Source organism: Ascaphus truei, chromosome 21 (assembly GCF_040206685.1).
Source record: "Ascaphus truei isolate aAscTru1 chromosome 21, aAscTru1.hap1, whole genome shotgun sequence".
In the NCBI taxonomy this organism is placed as follows: Eukaryota; Metazoa; Chordata; class Amphibia; order Anura; family Ascaphidae; genus Ascaphus; species Ascaphus truei.
Genome location: NC_134503.1, coordinates 25607393 through 25626975, shown reverse-complemented (window position 1 = coordinate 25626975; position 19583 = coordinate 25607393). Strand labels below are relative to the sequence as shown.

Sequence of the window (19583 nt, the reverse complement as noted above, 5' to 3'; positions counted from 1 at the left end):
GTGTGTGTATAAATATATATAATGTGTGTATGTATTATTTATATATATATACACACATGCGCTGTATTAGCACCGGCCCGGTCATGAATCACGGAACCGGGCCGCCGGCACCGGACGCAACATTACGAAATTCTGACGAAACCGAAGGCCCGATCCTTCCAGTACGGACCGAGCGCAGCCTGGAACCCCATCCCCTGACAGACAGCCGGCTGGCCAATCACCAGCGCCCGCGGCGCCACGGACCGCACCCCGATTGGTCCAGCTGCTCGTGGTGGGCGGGACCCGGGCGTGGGACAGAGAGGAGACAGGGTGGAGGGGGTAAAGTCGTCATCGGAACGTGTGCGAATCCGCAGCGGACAGCTTGAGAAGCCGCCGGCCAATCGGGTGGCTCCAACGCGCGGCGCGCCGGCCAATCAGCGCTCTCCACGACTCATGCCGGCCCGAAGGGTATAAAAGAGGCGGCGCGGCGCGTGGGGTTTCAGTCTGACAGCGGTTGGCGAGGAAGGAAGACAGAGGCGCGAAGAGAGAAAAGCGGCCTGCAGCGCGGTATGTGCGTGGACACCTGGTGTAATGGACTGTGCGGCTCTAATGACAGCAGCATCCCAGAGGGTGCTGCGGGCGGTTAGTAATTGGTGGGAGGAGTTATATGGGTGGTGGGGGTCGCTGCTGTGTATTGCGGCGTCCCGAGGGGGTAATGGCGGGGGCTTTATATTAGGGGAGCGGTGTATTGCGCGAGGTGCTGGGATGTTGCTTCCCCAGGGTTGCTGCGTTTTTGTTTCTGGTCTCTTGGGGGTCCCTTGTCTGTTAGGCGTTGACATTTTTGGGGGGCTCTCTTGCCTGTGAGACCCTGAGGCTTCGGTTGGGGGATCGTTCCCCTCCCTGTGGGGCTCTGAGGTGTGGGAGGCTCACCTGGCTTTGAGGCCCTGAGGGGTGGGGGCACTTGCTCCCCTGCCTGTGGGTCCCTGAGGTTTGGGGGGTGTGCTCCCCTGCCTGTGGGTCCCTGAGGTTTGGGGGGTGCGCTCCCCTGCCTGTGGGTCCCTGAGGTTTGGGGGGTGCGCTCCCCTGCCTGTGGGTCCCTGAGGTTTGGGGGGTGCGCTCCCCTGCCTGTGGGTCCCTGAGGTTTGGGGGGTGCGCTCCCCTGCCTGTGGGTCCCTGAGGTTTGGGGGGTGCGCTCCCCTGCCTGTGGGTCCCTGAGGTTTGGGGGGTGTGCTCCCCTGCCTGTGGGTCCCTGAGGTTTGGGGGGTGCGCTCCCCTGCCCGTGGCTCCCTGAGGTTTGGGGGGTGGGCTCCTGCCTGTGGGTGCCTGGGGGGTGGGGGGTGCGCTCTCCTGCCTGTGGGTGCCTGAGGTTTGGGGGGTGCGCTCTCCTGCCTGTGGGTGCCTGAGGTTTGGGGGGTGGGCTCCTGCCTGTGGGTCCCTGAGGTTTGGGGGGTGGGCTCCTGCCTGTGGGTGCCTGGGGGGTGGGGGGTGCGCTCTCCTGCCTGTGGGTGCCTGGGGGGTGGGGGGTGTGCTCCCCTGCCTGTGGGTCCCTGAGGTTTGGGGGGTGGGGAGCCCTGACATGGTGCATATATTATCTTCCTGTTATCTAGTGAGGGTTTTAACTGAACATCCTGTGTATTTTTCATTTTTATTGTACATTGTCATATCTCTGGTTTATGTAGACCTGTATTTAAAGAGTCTTCACGTTTGCAATAATTTAATTTAGGTGTCCTGAGATTAATTCACATAATTAACACACTTATTTGCTTTTGATCTGGTTTCTGGTCCTGTTTTGGGGGTTGTGAGGAATACAAATCTTCTGGTTCTGTGCAGGGAAAGATCGGGTCTCTAGAAGGTTCTCTCCTTCCTGTCTGGGCCCTTTGGGCGGGGTGTTAGAACTGCTCCTCCCTTCCGTGTGCACCCTCCCCTATCATCCTCTGGTGCTTCATCTGATGCCTTAACCCCTCCACTGCTGAGCAATGTTGCTGTCCTCTGTCTGCGACGGGGTTAAATATTGGTTGTCACACACTCCAAGATGTAACGAGCCTTCATCCAGACAATGGAGCTTTCATTGTGATGCGTAATGGGATTTTTCAAATCCCTCCCTTTCTTTTAACACCTGCAGAGTTGACCTGTGTTTGTCCCTAACTATGCATGTGTGAGAATTTAATGCGGTCCACTTTGTGCTTTTAGTGCGTTGCTATGTAACCCTAAAATAACTCGGCGGTGAGTAGGTAGACCAGTATTTTAATGTTTTGTCCGTTCTTTTCTTGCAGGATATTTCTATTCAACGCAGAGCTTTCTTTCCAGTGGTTCGGTATAAACTCTAAATCTCATGGGCACCATGAAGCTGTTTGCACTTGTGTTACTGGTTGGGACCAGTGTGTTTGCTGATGACGATGACAAGAAGGAAGAAGTTGGCACTGTGGTTGGCATAGATTTGGGTACCACATACTCGTGGTACGTGCACTTCATTCAGCATGCTGCATTTTTAGGCCACTTACGACTCTTACTCACTTCTAAAGTGTTATTGGTCAGTGCTAGTGTGGTATAGTTATGGCTCGTCAAATATTCCTCTTAATCGGACAATTGACCATTTACAAGAAGTAAAAAAAAAAAAAAAAACTATAGTTTCAGCCCTTGGCTGTTTTTCATTGACAAGAAGCCAGTTGGCATTTCCTAAATCATGCGCTTTTCATATATAAAGTGTTTTGTTATTGGGTAAATGGGCCGGCATGATTTTCTGCCACCAATATAAGCTAATAACTCATTGGTGCCTCCATTGTTGTTTATTTTTTTATATAGTGTTGGCGTGTTCAAGAACGGGCGTGTTGAAATCATTGCCAACGACCAGGGCAATAGAATAACACCCTCATATGTGGCGTTTACCCCCGAAGGGGAGCGTCTGATTGGAGATGCTGCGAAGAACCAGTTGACGTCAAACCCAGAGAACACCGTTTTCGATGCCAAGCGTCTGATTGGCCGCACGTGGAATGACCCTTCCGTTCAGCAGGACCTAAAGTACCTGCCCTTCAAGGTGTGCATCAAGCGCTCATGGATCAGTCGTGTCATATTTGCTTTAGAAGTCTGTAATTCCTCCCAGTCTGAGAAACTCTGGTTAATGGGCTTTTTTACTTTAAGGTTTTGGAGAAGAAAACCAAGCCATACATTCAGGTGGACATCGGAGACCAGATGAAGACCTTTGCTCCAGAAGAGATTTCTGCCATGGTGCTGACCAAGATGAAGGAAACCGCTGAGGCTTATCTGGGCAAGAAGGTACATACGCTCCCTGCCAATGGTTATCTGAAGCACCATGATATATTCAGTTAGACTCCTTATGCCGCTTAACATCAGACTATAAAGTGTTAACCATTGGTTGTGCACTCCATAGCATAAATGTTGTTGTGTTCATAACACAAGTAGCATTTGGTCCTAACCTTGTACCTGTTCCTTTTTTAGGTTACCCATGCAGTTGTTACTGTGCCAGCCTATTTCAATGATGCCCAGCGTCAGGCAACCAAGGATGCAGGCGTCATCGCTGGCCTGAATGTGATGAGAATAATCAATGAGCCGTAAGTAGCTTGCGCACTTCATCACACTTGTAACTGAAGGAACTAACCTTATTGTAACTCAAAGACATTTTGGCTAGGAGGCCATGTTGAGGGAGGATTTCGGTAGTGTATCAATTTGGCAGAGAGGTGCCATATTCTAATCCAGGGGTGGAGGAAGTGGCCCAAGGGAGGGAGATTGTCTGGGTGGTGTGCAGGGGCTAGAGGTCCTGTGCCCCCCTCAAGGCAATGAAAATAATGCTGAGGGAACGCGCAAGGCCTCTGCAGCTTCTACCTGGTCATCGACGCAACACCATGGTAATCCTGTCAAATTGCCATGGTTATGTGCGTCACATGACACCACGGATCATTTTTATGCCAGAGCAGGAGGGGGGGAACGGGAGGCGCAGGATCAAAACTTTGCACACCCCCTGTTCTAGTCTTCACTGAGTAGCACAGATCCACAAAGCAACAATATTAGTAGACTAGTGACCATGATTTTTGATATGCCTAAATTGTGCACATTAAAATAAGTGTAGGAGCATCTAGTTTTGCTTACAAAACAGATTAAACTTGTTTGATTGTAGACGAGGTTTGGTGTTCATTAGATCATGAAATAAAAGCTTGTCCTGTTTTGTAGTACTGCAGCTGCCATTGCTTACGGTTTGGACAAGCGGGAAGGAGAGAAGAACATCCTTGTCTTTGATCTTGGCGGTGGCACCTTTGACGTCTCCCTGCTCACCATAGACAACGGTGTCTTTGAAGTGGTGGCCACCAACGGAGACACTCACCTTGGCGGTGAGGACTTTGACCAGAGAGTCATGGAGCACTTCATCAAGCTTTACAAAAAGAAGACTGGCAAAGACGTCCGAAAAGACAACCGGGCCGTGCAGAAGCTGCGTCGGGAGGTGGAGAAAGCCAAGAGGGCCCTGTCTGCTCAGCACCAATCCAGGATTGAGATGGAGTCCTTCTTCGAAGGGGAGGACTTCTCGGAAACCCTGACCCGTGCCAAGTTTGAAGAGCTCAACATGGTAAGAATATAGCATAACACAGCTGTCTGTCAGTCCAGTGTAAGATTACACAGCAGTAACCCCAAAATAATTGTTTTGGTGGAGCAGGATACTGGACTCCTTTTGTATAAAAGGTGTTTGTGTTGGAGTGGTAGGTTTTGTGTAATCTATATGTGCTAAGTAGCACAGGTGACACACCTTAATGAGGAGTCCCTTGAGGATGTTTCAGTAATGCCTAGAAAGCTACCTAATTGCAGTCTAATCATGGGGGTTAACACCCCGTGGCAGTTATTGTAACCTGTGCCCCACCCATTCCAGGACCTCTTCCGTTCCACCATGAAGCCAGTTCAGAAGGTTCTAGAGGACGCTGACCTGAAGAAATCCGACATCGATGAGATTGTGCTCGTGGGAGGCTCCACCCGCATCCCTAAAATCCAGCAGCTAGTCAAGGAATTCTTCAACGGCAAAGAGCCCTCTCGCGGCATCAACCCAGACGAGGCTGTGGCATACGGTGCAGCTGTCCAGGCCGGAGTACTTTCTGGTGACCAGGATACTGGTACGTGAATCCCGGAGCCTGCTGGGTGCAGTAATGCAAATCAGTGCGTAGGTGTCACATATTGTATGCGTAGCTTGGGATTGGTTTAAACCCTTCAGTTCTACAAGACACTTTAGAATGCGGCAAAAGGCCTTACTAGCTCAGAACTGTTTACAGGGCAGCACAAACTAGGAAGTCTACACAAGCCCTATGCTAAAAGCTTCTGTTTTTTTCCCAGTATGGTTACATATGGATTTTTCTCCAGGACTATTCCTTATGTCTCTTACCTTCTCACAGGTGACCTTGTTCTTCTTGACGTGTGCCCTCTCACCCTTGGCATTGAGACCGTGGGAGGAGTCATGACAAAACTCATCCCCAGAAATACCGTTGTACCTACCAAGAAGTCCCAGATCTTCTCCACCGCCTCTGACAACCAGCCCACTGTCACCATCAAGGTTTATGAAGGTGAGCAGTTCTTGCCGAGTAACACTCTGACTTCAGGAGTACAAACTAGTCACTGACGCATGGCAAAAACCTGCTCTTGCATACGAGTTGCCTTGTACAGCAGGAGCTGTAACTATGGTACTGGCGGCATGTGGTTACGCTGTAGGCCAGGGGGGGGGGGGGCACCAACAGGTAAAGTTTTAAAGAAATCCTTGCTTCAGCACAAGTGGCTGTCACTTTGAGCCACCTGTGCTAAAGCAGGGATCTCCTTAACCTGACCTGTTGGTGGCCCATGCACTTGAGTTGGCTATTGTTATAGGCAATAGTCTTGGTCCTTTCTATGACTAACTGGACGCTGTATTTGCATAATCTGCTTGTACAGGACACTTTGGGAGTGTTGCTGTAAGTGTGAGGAGTCCCACACACTCTTAACCATCTTGTTTGATTTTCCAGGTGAACGTCCACTGACAAAGGATAACCATCTACTGGGCACTTTCGATCTGACCGGAATCCCCCCTGCCCCCCGCGGAGTACCCCAGATCGAGGTCACCTTTGAAATCGACGTTAATGGTATCCTGCGTGTGACAGCAGAAGACAAGGGCACCGGGAACAAGAACAAGATCACAATCACGAATGACCAGAACCGCCTGACTCCGGATGAAATCGAGAGGATGGTGAACGATGCAGAGAAATTTGCAGAGGACGACAAAAAGCTGAAGGAGCGCATCGACTCCCGGAACGAGCTGGAGAGCTACGCCTACTCTTTAAAGAATCAAATAGGGGACAAGGAAAAGCTCGGGGGCAAACTGTCCTCTGAAGACAAGGAGACCATTGAGAAAGCCGTGGAGGAGAAGATAGAGTGGTTAGAAAGCCACCAGGATGCAGACATCGAAGACTTCAAGGCCAAAAAGAAGGAACTAGAAGAGATTGTCCAGCCAATCGTGGGCAAACTTTATGGTGGAGCTGGCGCTCCCCCTCCCGAGGGAGAGGAGGAAACGGAGAAGGATGAGTTGTAGGCCTGTGGGGGATCCTTGGCTGCTGTAATATTGTAAATACTGGACTCAGGAACTTTTTGTTGAGAAGACTCTAACGTTCGTGTGAATTCTTCACTACCAAGTGGAGACAAATGCTAAGCCGTAATGGCTGTTTCCTGCTTTTCATTAGCAGTGGCTCACTCAGATCATTATTTTTGTTTGGGTATTTCCCCTGTGGGAGGTGGGCGGCTGGAATTTGGGAGGGGGGGCGGCGGGTTAGTTCTGGTATCAAAGTTGCTCTCATGAAAAGTTATTTATTTGCAAGTTGGTCATGTGCATTCTATGTAGAACTTTTTTCTACCATCATTTGACCACAATAAATGTTTGATAATTAAAGCTGTTCTGTTTATCTGACTCTGTCTAGCCTTGAATATACTCTACAGTTGTAGTTGACATAGGATGGTAATTCTCCTGACGTCTATTGAAACGTGCAGCTGGTGGAGCACAATTGTACACACGCACATCAACTTAACTGGAGGCTGAAGCAGGACAGTGCACTAAAGGCTACACCAGGGGTATTCAACTTGTACCCCAAGCCCCACACCCTCCCAACAGGTCTGGTTCTCAGGATATCCCAGCTTCAGTACAGGTGGCTCAGTTGAAGACAGACCCTGATTTCAGCACAGGCGGCTCAGAAGGGATATCCTGACCTGTTAGGGGCTTGAGGACTAAAGTTGAGTACCCCAGGCTTTGCTTCAAATGTCGTGGTGTAGCTATAATCTAAAATGCTAATTTGAGAGATGATCCCTGCATTCACTGACTGAAGAGCAGCAGATGCACCCAAGTCCTGTTGCTGGTTTGTTCTAAATTCATTGGACACTCCCTTATCATTCTTTCATTTCCCATGGGGTCTCTGAAAATACGTTTGCGTTTAAGTTGCTCAGTTGTAAGAAATAGCTGCCTCCACTTAACAGGTGGTATGCTTTCTAGTATAGACTGAGCTAGGAATGTCTGCTCACTGCACTGACAGCAAAATGACAGCCTGATTATTGGGTGACCCTGAATATAAGGACACCCCCTCTTTTACTACTGCCACTTAAGGATCAATTCATGCACTGCTTAACATGGGTTTTAAGTAGGGCGTCTGTGGAGCTGACCCCCTGCTTCCCTAGAGATCTCTAATGGGGGTGCTGGTATCTCAGCAGTTGAAAACCCCCTGAACACAAGGAGATGAGTCAATGGGAAGCTGCACTGGATGACATCATGGCTTCCTATTTGCTCACAGGGTGCAGGAGCTTTGAAACGCTGCCATTGTGTGATCCCTGAGTGGTTACCAGCCCCTGGAAGCTGGGTTCCCAGAGCTGAAACTAATTGGGTTCAGCTCTGGAGACTCCCTGCTTTAAACTTTTTTTTTTTTTAAGGGAAATGTGACAGCCTGAGCCATACATAACCACCCTAATAAAATCTTTACTCAACTATCCCCAACAACCCTTCAGTATCTTCATTTGGGAGAAAAATATACTCAATGTCCTCGAAAGTGCGGGGAGTGCAAAAAACTGAAGAAAACAAATCTAGTAATGTTGCCAGTATCCCAAACAAGTGTGCCCTCAAAGTAATCACCTAGGATACCACACATTTTGGGATCCTCCCTGGTCCGGTGTAGAAACTCGTCCGGTGTATGCCAGATGTATTGCAGTACACGTTCCCCCAGAAAAGAGCCGCAGGATGGTGGAGATCATAAAAACAATATATTGGAACATGAGTAAGTTTTCACGAATGCACACGATCATGAAGTTCTCTCAGGCATTATAAGAATACTTGTGTCACGGAGGGTGGTAATCCCTGCTAGGAAGTCGGATCTCACCCACACTGGATAAACGGTGCTTGATGACTTTTTCCCTCTGATTGGTGACACTTGTCTGATGTTTTACTGCGTGCTGAGGCTCCCAATATGTGTGCGCACACAAAGAAATCACTTTAAGACACCACACTTTTCTGGGATACTGGCTACAATTGTCACACTTGTTTTTTGCATCCCCACACTTTTGAGATCAACATTACCAGAACTTCAGCGGACAATTCTTCCCAGGCTCAGAGCTGCAAACTGGTCTGTTATATTTGTTTAGTATCACATTTATATTTGTTCACCTATATTTAATTATAGCATTTCACAGCTTTTATCACATGCAAAATTTGTTTCTCGCTGGGTATTTGGGTTTCACACATTTGAGTGCCAGGTGAATATTTTTTTTGTACAATGGTTGGTATTGTGGTGCTCCAAAACCAGTAGTGGCCTTGTAGGATTAATCCATAAATCCAATGAATCTCCAGGCGGTAACAGTTTCCACAATCTGTATGGTTATAGAAATGTGCAAAGTGTTTGTGCCTAGTGGTATCCACTTGACATCCACAGAGTGACACATAAATAGACACAAACATATGCTATTTGTAAGCTGCCATGTCCAGAAAGCACAGGATTACATGGCACTATGGTCCGTTACCTGTGTAGGGCAGGAACACTGGAAACATTCACAGCGTGCGTCCGTCCAAAGTTGAAATCCAGGTGATGGTGTGCCAAACAGAGCACAGCCAGCGACGAAGAAAATCTCAGGCAAACTCTGTCAAATCAGCTGTTTAATGCAAGCTTCCAAGAAAAACAAGGACTACATGAACGCACCTACGCGTTTCATGCCGAAGCACTTTGTCAAGGTGTGATTTGACTTGAGTTTGGAGTTTGAGATATTTTCTTCGTCGCTGGCTGTGCTGCTCTATTCTCCATCGCCTGAATATTTTTTTGTGCATGTGTTGAAGTGCTATGTTGGTTGTATGCTATAGTGAAACTTCTAACAGTATTTTGTGTGTGAAGGAGTCAATTGCACCAGCAAATATCTCAAGCTATTTGTTTTTCCTGAATCACTATTCCATGGTCTCAGCACTTTTCCAAGAGCAGCGAACAGGCCCAAACCATGTTCTGTTTAATTGGAGTGAGGAAGCAACTGCAGGATTGTGTGTTCTCGTGAGATTTCACAAAGTCTTGTAAGGAAGAGGCTGCACTGGCTAATAAAGAACCCATTGACTCCTCTACCTCCCCAACTGCATCCATGTGGTGAGACACATGGGGAAGGAGAGACTTCATAGGTAGATTCCCAGCTACCTCTCCACCTGATGTATGGGTGGTTTGGGGTAGAAGTCAATGGATATTCTACTAAATAAATCCATCTCAAAATGGGTCAATTGTGTAGTTGAGGGAAAATTGAGCACTGAAGTCCTATGCTTACATAAGTTACATATTTTATTTATCCAGCATAATCACACAGCAGTCACTGTACACTTCTCCCGTCGTATCCATACCGCCAAAAATTAAGCAGAGCTGCACCTCCCCCCCGCCATGTCCTGCAGAACATTCAGACCAGTCGCCCGTGTCATTAACCGGAAGCTGTTCGGAGGTGGGAAGTCCAGTCCTTATCTTCCAAGGAAGGAGGCACATGGTATGATCTAACCGCGCAGACGGAGATGGGGAATCCCATTTAATCTGCGTCCAGACGTGTGTTTCTGCAGGATGACACAGGAAATTAAATATAGTTGATGGAACGCCTCAAAACACATGAATTGCAATAAGCTTTTCTAAAAAGATCCGTTGCTGGTTGACACGCGATACGGCATAAATTGTTCTGCAAGTCTGGTAGTTGATACTGGATCGGGTGTACACACACACCACACACACACAAATAAGCCCGGGAAGGGGGGGGGGGGGAACATGTGGATTAGGATGTTGATGGGGATTTTGCCCAGAAGGTGCGAGATAGCCTTTATGAGACTCGCTACAACTCACTTGTGTCAAACCTGTACATCGTATCCAGAACTCCCGTAGCAGTCATTCCCCCGTAGATATAAACGTTCCTTTCCCAGGCGGCAGCGGCGTGACCCGCGCAGGCGGGAGGTACGTCTCCCTGAGCTTCCAGCCGCTCCCACATCATTGTATCTGCAGCCAGAAGAACGCACACTCACTATTTTGGCCGTCAAGCACACACTTGGCCTGCGGGGTTGCGGCTAAAGACCGGGACTTGCCTGTGTCAATGCAGAACATGTCGCTGAAAAACGTGTCTTTCGCCATCCCGCCGTGGAGGAACAGTTTCGCACCGATGGCCGCGATCATGTGTCCGTGGCGTGGCTGCGGGGGTTCCCCCGATGTTTCTGGCTGAGTCCAGGTCATGTTGGCTACAAAAAGCAAAGTAGTAATAAACGTTCCAGCACTCACTGACTAATAAAACAAATCTCAAAAGCGGGAAAATGCCAAATCAAAAAGTATTTAATATATGCACAAGTTATATACAAGGAGCAATGTGACACAAACACAATAATGTAAAACATACAAAAACAGAGGTAGCAAAAGGACAAAACCCAGGGATGGGGTGCGGGGAGCAAGTGGGGGAAAAAAGGGGGGATAAACAGGGGGGCAACGTTTCGGGGCAGACCCCTTCCTCAGGCCCGTTCTCTCTCGTCCCCAAAAGGGACAAAAAGGTAATTCACTTTCCCCAGTACCCCAAAAACAACAAACTGAGCCCCTAATGTGTAAGCAAAAAGCAGTAACCTTATAAGCAATACATGCTACCAGAGCCTGAGGCAACAGTAGAGAAAGAGCATATATAAACATTCAAAAAATATATCAAAGTTAAACCACAGGGTATTAGCCAGCAAAAGTTATCTCCAACACTCTCCTGCTGCAAGGGGGGCACAAGGGGGGAGCAGGAGAGGAGAGTGTTGGAGATAACTTTTGCTGGCTAATACCCTGTGGTTTGACTTTGATATATTTTTTTAACGTTTATATATGCTGTTCTCTACTGTTGCCTCAGGCTCTGGTAGCATGTATTGCTTATAAGGTTACTGCTTTTTTCTTATACTTGCCAGGAGCCTACAGCGCCCCGCCAAGATGGGTGTGTATATTAAAGTTTGACTTTGCGTGGCGGGTTTTTCTGGCAGAGAAGGGACCCCCGCTTCCTGAGATACTTACCTCCGCAGGGGGTGCCGGTAGTTCCTTCAAGATTAAATGTCTCTCGTCACGCGGGCCAATAGGAAGCCGCAAGGGATGACGTCACAACTCCCTATTGGTTCGCGGGAGATTTAAAACCGCCATTATGTTAGCCCCCTACGGAGGTAAGTATCTCGTGAAGCGAGAAGAACCCGGAGCAGAAATTAACACGGTTCAGCTCCTGGATTCAATCCTATAACCTACCTTTTTTTTTTTTAAATAAGCTGCCACTTGTCTTGCGTTAAGGGGCCACGCAGCGAGTTACGTTGCCCAAATAATATCAGTTTGAAAAGAAAAAAGACCATGTACCTGAATCAAACACGTGAAGTTTTAGGTCTATAACAGGATCTGCTCCTTTCCCGCCGCCCCCGAACACGTACAGTTTGTCGCCGATGGCTGCGGAGGAGGTGTGGTAGGTCCTGGGGGACGGGGCAGCCCCGGTCACCATGGGACTGGTCCATGCGCGGCTTCCTACGCGAACAACAGAGAGCAAGTTCTCAGGCATCTCCCAAACGCGTCGGGGAGGACTGGAACTCGGAATCCTGTTGCGCTGCCGGAGAGCGGCTTGCAGCGCCTGGCAAAGTGCCGGATGTGTTTACACTCAAGCATTCAATTTTTCATTTAATGAGCCCGGATGCAGAAAGAACACATCCTGAGCTTTGTGTCTGTTCACCCAGACAATAAAGTTATGGTGGGGTAAAAAAAAAAAAAAAAAAAAGTGACAAACCCTCCACCGTACAGCAAATAACAATCCCACGTGTGAGCACATTCACGTGTCTCAGACAGGTCTGCCACCCTGCCCTTCCCCATTATCTCATAGCATACAGTGCTTCCCCTGCAGCCAGGGATTCTGGGTAATGACATGCAAATGAGCAGTTTGACACCTTTTACTTTTGTCCATTTTAACATGGAACCCTATAAGCTTCTGCATTACACAGCTTTCTCAGCACAGCCCGGGTTACAGAAGTGCAGAGCCAGTAACCCTACTCACAGACAGCCATTTCCACCTTTTGGGTCTCCAGCGTGAGGATGGTTGCTGGCCTTGCAATGCGAGTGCTCATTTGCATGTCCTTACCCAGAATCCACGGCTGCAGCGGAAGCATGGTCCCTGTGCAGTAACTGAACAGAGTGTGTCGGTAACAGATCCATGGCACAGGTATTAGTAGGACACATGCACACATATTCAATGTATCGTGCTGCAGACACTGCGTGATCACGTTATATGAAGCGGTGTACCTGGGTTTAATACTTGAACACAGTTTCTATTCTCAGACTTTTCAGCGCCTGCAAACACCCAGATGCTGCCCGGACTGCTGGTGGGAATGAAGCTTGCGTGTTCGTAGCGAGGTAACAGACCTTCCCAGTCCGGCACGTCCCACTCATGGGAATCTGCAGGCACAAGGAGCGTGTACAGTACATACGCACAGTCAGTCTGATGCTAAACGCAAACAAGAGGCACATTCTTATTCCCATTCAACTCTTTATTACAGAGGTGAGAAATAACTGCACATCACAGAATCCTACGTGGGACAGACGTGAAAATACAGCAAGATGTAGTATTGACCCAACTGATGCAATATTAACACAAATGTACAGTGTTCGCCCATAGAATAGACAGAGAAAAGCAAGATAACAGTTATACCTGTTATAGCCAACTGATGGTTAAAAAGAGCTCGCTTTCAGGAGCACAAAAGGTACAGAAAAAAATCTGCCCGAACTAAGGACGTTTGTGGTCATGAAATATTAACAGAGAAACATAGAATGTGACACAGATAAGAAAGTGTCTGCCCCTCCCCCCCCCCGTGTGTCGTCCCCCCGCCCCTGTGTCTACCCGTTCAATCTGCTGTAATATCTCAGGCCGTATTTCAACCTATCTTCGGGATTTAGCTTTATATCAATGCCAAGCATGTTTGACTCCCCTTACTGTGTTGGCCCCTACCACCTCTGCTGGGAGACTGTTCTATGAATCCACCCCCCTTCCCGCAAAGAAGAACTTCCTCACATCTCCCCTTCGCAGCCACCCTCCAGCGTCCGAGAACGACCTCTTGTTCCAGCTCTTCTCTCTCTCTGATATATGCTTCCCTCCTGTACTTTGTTGAAACCCTTTATGTATTTGAAGGTTTCAAACATTATCCCCCTCTTATCCCTTTATCAAAATGTATCTTACAGAACCTGACGGAGGCTAATCCGATGCATATTTTGAGAATAAGGTAGGAGATGCGCCTCTCTGATTTCATGATTGCTAATCATTTTTAATTTTCTTAAATGACTTTGAAAATCGAAAACTTCTTACGAAGCCAAACAGGGGATTACTAATACACTTACATATTTCTATAACTGCGTGACCCTTGCTTGAAGGCCCAGAGCTTACACTAGTGCAGTGTTTCCCAACTCCAGTACTCGGAACCCCAACAGGTCAGGTCTTAAGGATATCCCTGCTCCAGCAAAGGTGGCTCAGTCAAAATGAGCTGCTGATTGACCCACCTGTGCTGAAGCAGGGATATCCTTAAGGCTAAGGCCCTGCTGCACGCGCCCGCACGGCTGCCTTGCTTGCCGGCGGCGCGTGCAAGTTACTGCACCGCGATTTGCGGTCTGCAGGTAACTTTTTCCGGCACGGGGGGGGGAGTGTTCAAAATGTGGCAGGGGGCGGGGCCATGACAGGGGCGGGCCAAAACGCAAGCTATTTGCAAACACCCATATTTATTTATTTATTTCCCTGACACTGCTTCCGGCAGTGACCGTAGCCCTTGCACTCTCGGAGCCCCGTAGCCCCCACCCTCCCGGAGCAGGGTCAGCCTGCGAAACGGGCACCAGAGAGGCGGGGGGAGGGGGGGCGCTTCACGGCTGCAGAGACGCACAGACTTCCCTCCAGCTCCAGACAGCTCCCCTCCTCATAGGCTCACTACGAGACCACGTGACGCGTCGCCGCTTGGAATCACGATCCTAGTGTATCCCCTGCCGGCTGACGCGTCACAGTGCACAGCGAGCCTTGCAGGTAGGAGGGACTGGGGCTGGCTCGGAAGGAACTCCGGTCTGGTGAGTGACGCGCATGCCGCCGCCGCCGGATGCAGCGGGACCCGGGCCTAAGACCTGACCTGTTGGAGTTGGGAAACACTGCACTAGAGCAAGAGGTTTCCCACACATTACGGATTACTGTGAATAATTCCTGCCCCACTCTCCTCCACTCCTGCTTCTTCATTGTTGGTTGGCCGACTATCCCAAGCAGACCAACACAGACTAAAAAGGGCCTTATTCTATATAACACAAAGAGGCGGATTGGGCCAGGTTAGGCCCAAAACCCACAGAGACTTCAATAAGATTTCCATCCATTGCTAGCCCGATTGGCCGCGTTTGTGTAAATAGATTTATCTTTCGCAGACGGCGTCACTGGGTGCGGAGTTGCTAGGAGCATGGGGGAGATGGCTCCGAATGCCGAGTCGATATGAAACCTTGATCATTTGCCTTTCTAATATAACAGCGCTGCTTCTGTTTATACACACAAGTCCCTACTTAATCCAGAACTTCATTCTGCCTTGTAGCAGCCGCCGATTGCGTTTGTTTTTACCAAGATCTATGATGTGTGCGTCGGAAAAGCAGCAGCTGGGATCCGCGCCTCCGAGGATAAGGACTTTTCCCTTTGCAGACACGTCGGACGGGGGCACATACATGCAGGTATGACCCACGCGTGAGCTCGGGCCTTCGCCACGGGGAACCAGGGCATACCTGAGAGATATGTAGAACATGATAAATGGTCATATTAACTCCTTCGCTGCCTAATAGGTCCTGCAACGCATCTGGCAGAAAGGGATTCGATGGAGCGAGTATTCCTGGTATCAAAGGGCATGTGTATAATAGTTCTTATTACCCCTATATATTTTAATGTCCTCCTTTTCAGGGCGAGAATAAGCATGCAACCTCTACTAATTTAAATAATAATTAAATATTTTATTGAAAAATACAAAATCTAATTAAAACCTGTAAAGCGCTACAGGAATCAAGGTCTCTCTTATGGGGCTACAATCTTAACATGTAATATTACCCCCGAAGAAGTTCCAATCAGAACGAAACGCGCGTCGGGTTTGGATGACGTGTCATACTGACGTCATCAGCGCGACCGAGACACTAGGAAACGATATAGGCATTGTTTCGCCAGATAAACGGTGATGTGGGCACCCCGGAGGCAGCCGCTAGCTACAGCCAGCTTACCTCGGGATCTTACTACGCCACTTAAGTTGTTATTCACTGCGGGGTGTTTTTATGTTATTTTTAAACTGAATTCGGGCATAGATAGGGTGCATAGCGGCACTGTTCAGGAACAACAACCCTGATACAATTAGGAGCTCTGCACCTCTACTAACCGGTAACCATCACTGGGGATTACACTTTATTATATATATTTTTTTACATGTGTTGCTCACAACTATTTAGCCTGGTGTTTATCCTTAGTCTAACAACTAAGGTCCTACATTAGACAATACAACATGCTTGAAGCCTAAATTCACAATCTGTATCTCCCAGTACATGGGGGAGATTTGCTGTGAGGCTGCGTTTTCTAAGTGTATTTATATATACCAGTCTATTTGGCTACACAAATATAGGGGCGTACTTATAACATCACCCTATTAAGAGTATTTATCTGGCTCTAGAGGGCAATACTGTCTATTAAGATTGTAGCCCCATAAGACAGTGAGGATCAGCGCAAGGCTCCGCCCCGTCACGCATCTCGCGACGTCACCAATGACGCGCGCCAGCCACAACCTGTGCCCAGGCACCGCGTTGCTGGTAGACTGCAGACTCCGCATGCACAAAGGTACCCAAGGGGTTAACGGGATCACTTATTCCACAGCTGCTACGGGCTCCGCCCCTGCCTATCACTATACAGCATAATGATGATGCTCACTCCGTGCAGCCTTCCCATTGGCTCGCTCTCCTTTATATGCTCAGCCAGCCCCTTGGCAAATTGGCTGAGCATAAACTTTTCACGTGTGTGCTTACCTCCTTGCTTCCTGTTGCCTTGCCGTTCCTTGTATTTTTGACCACAGCTTGCACCCGGACTCCCGACTTCTCTGACCCCTGGACCACGGCTTGACTCGACCATTCTTCTCTCTCTACCCCTGGACTCAAGCACCGCATTTACGATTATCCGATCTCTCCTCTCCTTGACCACGGCAAAACCACTCTGATCTCTCCTACCTTGACCCGGCTACCACACTACATTCCGGACGTGCCTGCTCGGTTGTTGGTCGGGGCTATATATATCCCCACCTCAGCCTCGCGGTCCCGCCTTGTTTGTGGTGAGCACTCGTGACAAAGACATACCTTGGTTCCAGTGTAGCGCTTTAATTAGATTTTGTTTCTCAATAAAATATTTCATTATTATTTAAATTAGTAGAGGTTTCAGTGCTTATCAGAGGGATTCTCTTCTCATGTATAAATGTTCTACCCTGTTCCGCTACAGCACCCCTCTAGTACGTATTTAGAAAGTATTAGCCGAGACCACACCCTTTATCTGTTCGAGAATAAGCACGAGATTATTTCTTTAAGCAGCATTCTATAATAAAAATTAAAAAAATACTAATAAATTCCCATTTCAGCTGAAGCAGGAGATGAAATACTTTAATTTCAGCTCTGAGGACCCCCCTGCTCCCCGAGATAAGATACCTGCGTATGTGCTGCCAGTGTTTCATGGAGGTGTAAATCCCCTACGTCACGCGATCCAGTAGGAAACCATGGCTGAGGATGTCCATTGGCTCTCGTCCCGCTGGAGATTTAAACCTCCATATTGTTTACCCAGCCGCGGCTGGACTTTGTCGGAACTGCTGTCTATAGGGATAGATATAAAAAGGCCCACGCTCACCATGTTAACTTCTTGGGCGTGTCTTCCGGCTCCAAAACCTGCAGAAGTTCCATCACGCCAAAGAAAATCCAACCTGGAATATATTACCATTGGTTATTAAACAATAATCCCATGGTTGGGATGCATAGCACCAGCATTTCTCCGGCATGAAAATACAGAATAAAAGCAGAAGGGAGACAGATTATACAGGTTAAAAGTATATATCAGTGACCCCTTACGATTCTTAAAGACAGCATCATCTGCGTTCCTAGTACTAACATCAAGTGGTTTAAAAAGGAGTCAAGTGATTAAATTACTACACAAATGAATTTATAATTCAATAACTGGGGGTTATGTCTCAATTTTGTTCTTCGACATTAGCAGACGTTTAGGGTCAATAGATGTATGTAACTTTGTATATACAGACGGTCCTCGGTTATCCACCGGAATGCGTTCTGGAAGTAGCGTTGGATAGTGAACCCGTTGTAACGCGAGTCCCATGTTAATCAGTGGCGGTGAGTATTGGATAACGCATTCCGGCGTCGAAAAACAGCCCATAGGGTTGCATTGGATATGCCATCCGTTGTAAAGTGAAACCTTGGATAGCGAGGACTACCTGTATTCATTCAACATCAGAGACGTGCTGTACATCAAATCACAGCGTCTTCTAACCAGAAGAGTTCCTCGGGGGGAAACCCCCTGCCCCGATTCGCGTGCCGATATGGAGGTTTATGAAACAGGTTGGCCTCATTTCAAATGTTAAAGACAGAAATGTACAAAATCACGATTCCGATCACCCCGGAATACAATGACACAAAATGTAAAAGAGGTTGGGTGCCTCGAGCGCTCCAAGATGTGACCTAAAAAGGGACACCGTGAGGCTGCATAACGTCACAGTTACACCCTAGGGAGCGGGGTGACATCTTTGGGGCATCTCCCAAAATATTGAAAGGATACAGAGGTGCCTCCTTTTGTAATTAAAAGAAGGGGGTTCCGTTAAATTTTGTAATTAAAAATTCAGCCGTTAAATAAGAGGCCAGAGAGTCCCTGTTGTGTCTATCCTGCGCATTACAAATCTCGCTTTTTGGCAGCAACTGTGGGGTATGGAGATAAGACATTTGGGGAAGCCTCTCTCACCTCCTGGGATAGGGTTATCTTCACCCACGATTAGAATGGGGAGCTCCCTGCTTTGAATCTCAGGGGGGGTGGGGAGGAACACGTCCCTCTCCGCCCCCCAAACCTCTCTGGCATATAGTACTTTTACTCCACGTACTGAGGACGCAGCCTTTGCAAAGGTCTACAACGTTATATAACATTGTATAAATAGATCTCAATAATCCACAATGATACACAAGGGACACGCAACAACTCTGCCAGACATTGGACATCTCTTTACGTCTCACATCCTCAGAGTGTAAGGGCTGTTATATAGTGGCCAGGTGCGCTACGCTTATAATTGGCTGAAGTTAGTCAGCCCTTCTATACAAGGGCCGCGCGCACGACAGTGAGCATGCATCCGGCCGACAGTGGGGAAGACGGACAAGAGAATCTTTTCGCGCCGCTACCAGCGCTGAAATGTATGCATGTGTGGGTGTGTGTATGTATGCATGCATGCGTGCGTGCGTGTGTGTCTGGACGTGTCTGGACGTGTCTGGACGTGTCTGCACAATGTTAATAAATATTTTATTTTTACTAAAGTGTTTTTTTTTTTTTAAATAAATAATAAATTACACACACACAGCTCAGCATACACACAAAAAGCGTGCGGCACGTGCATTCGCACAAGCACGCGCGCACACACTCTATAGAACAGCCCTACGCTGTACAACTTAATGCTACCTATAGACTAAAGTATTATTATGTGCATATGCAAGCAACAAAATGAAAGCCATCATCATAAATATTACCCACTTCACTGGCGCTGCAGGCCCCTCTTGCATTGAAGAGTTTCACAGAGATTATAAATAATAATGATTACAATATCTAGTGTTTTTGTCAGTAAAAAAAAAATGTGTTAATATTATTGCAAACGGGTTAACGGTGCAGGTAACCCAGGTCCTACTGTTCGTCCGGAGAGCCACCAAGGCCCGCATCCCATCCAACGCCAAGCTGAGGCTTCATATGTCACATGCACAGCGTTAGGCCGCCGTTACCAGGGCAACCGCTGGCGCGGCTTCCGGGTGCGAGCAGAGCAAAGGGAAGCGTCCAGTCGGTCCGACCTTTAGGAAGCG

The 19583-nt window shown here is 48.2% G+C and overlaps 2 protein-coding genes across 4 annotated transcripts; one reads left to right on the top strand and one right to left on the bottom strand.

Annotated features, from left to right (window-relative positions):
* The first annotated feature begins 415 nt into the window (after window positions 1–415).
* HSPA5 (heat shock protein family A (Hsp70) member 5) lies at window positions 416–6883 on the top strand. The gene is made up of 9 exons (XM_075579402.1): window positions 416–546; window positions 2253–2436; window positions 2782–3013; window positions 3118–3252; window positions 3436–3548; window positions 4165–4555; window positions 4853–5090; window positions 5367–5534; window positions 5967–6883. The coding sequence occupies exons 2-9, from the start codon at window positions 2312–2314 to the stop codon at window positions 6527–6529; spliced, it is 1965 nt and encodes a 654-aa protein (XP_075435517.1). The 5' UTR covers window positions 416–546; window positions 2253–2311; the 3' UTR covers window positions 6530–6883.
* Window positions 6884–9760: 2877 nt separating this feature from the next.
* RABEPK (Rab9 effector protein with kelch motifs) lies at window positions 9761–19583 on the bottom strand. 3 transcript variants are annotated; one of them, XM_075579398.1, is made up of 8 exons: window positions 19260–19583; window positions 17374–17446; window positions 15082–15239; window positions 12753–12905; window positions 11826–11987; window positions 10556–10705; window positions 10320–10469; window positions 9761–10039 (listed from the first exon to the last, which is right to left on the bottom strand). In XM_075579398.1, the coding sequence occupies exons 2-8, from the start codon at window positions 17424–17426 to the stop codon at window positions 9780–9782; spliced, it is 1086 nt and encodes a 361-aa protein (XP_075435513.1). In that variant the 5' UTR covers window positions 17427–17446; window positions 19260–19583; the 3' UTR covers window positions 9761–9779. The 3 variants fall into 3 exon arrangements, with proteins under 3 accessions (XP_075435513.1, XP_075435512.1, XP_075435511.1); XM_075579397.1 differs by having other exon boundaries at window positions 19264–19583; XM_075579396.1 differs by lacking the exon at window positions 19260–19583 and adding an exon at window positions 17969–18098.

Bases quoted from the DNA above. Each gene is read 5' to 3' on its own strand.
- HSPA5 (XM_075579402.1), top strand. From the start codon at position 2,312: ATGGGCACCATGAAGCTGTTTGCACTTGTGTTACTGGTTGGGACCAGT. The intron at 3,014-3,117 runs GTGTGCATCAAG...TTTTACTTTAAG, and splicing joins TAAAGTACCTGCCCTTCAAG to GTTTTGGAGAAGAAAACCAA. The intron at 5,535-5,966 runs GTGAGCAGTTCT...TTGATTTTCCAG, and splicing joins CACCATCAAGGTTTATGAAG to GTGAACGTCCACTGACAAAG.
- RABEPK (XM_075579396.1), bottom strand. The intron at 10,470-10,555 runs GCAAGTCCCGGT...TTCTGGCTGCAG, and splicing joins CATGTTCTGCATTGACACAG to ATACAATGATGTGGGAGCGG. The intron at 10,040-10,319 runs GTGAGTTGTAGC...GTCATCCTGCAG, and splicing joins GATGTACAGGTTTGACACAA to AAACACACGTCTGGACGCAG.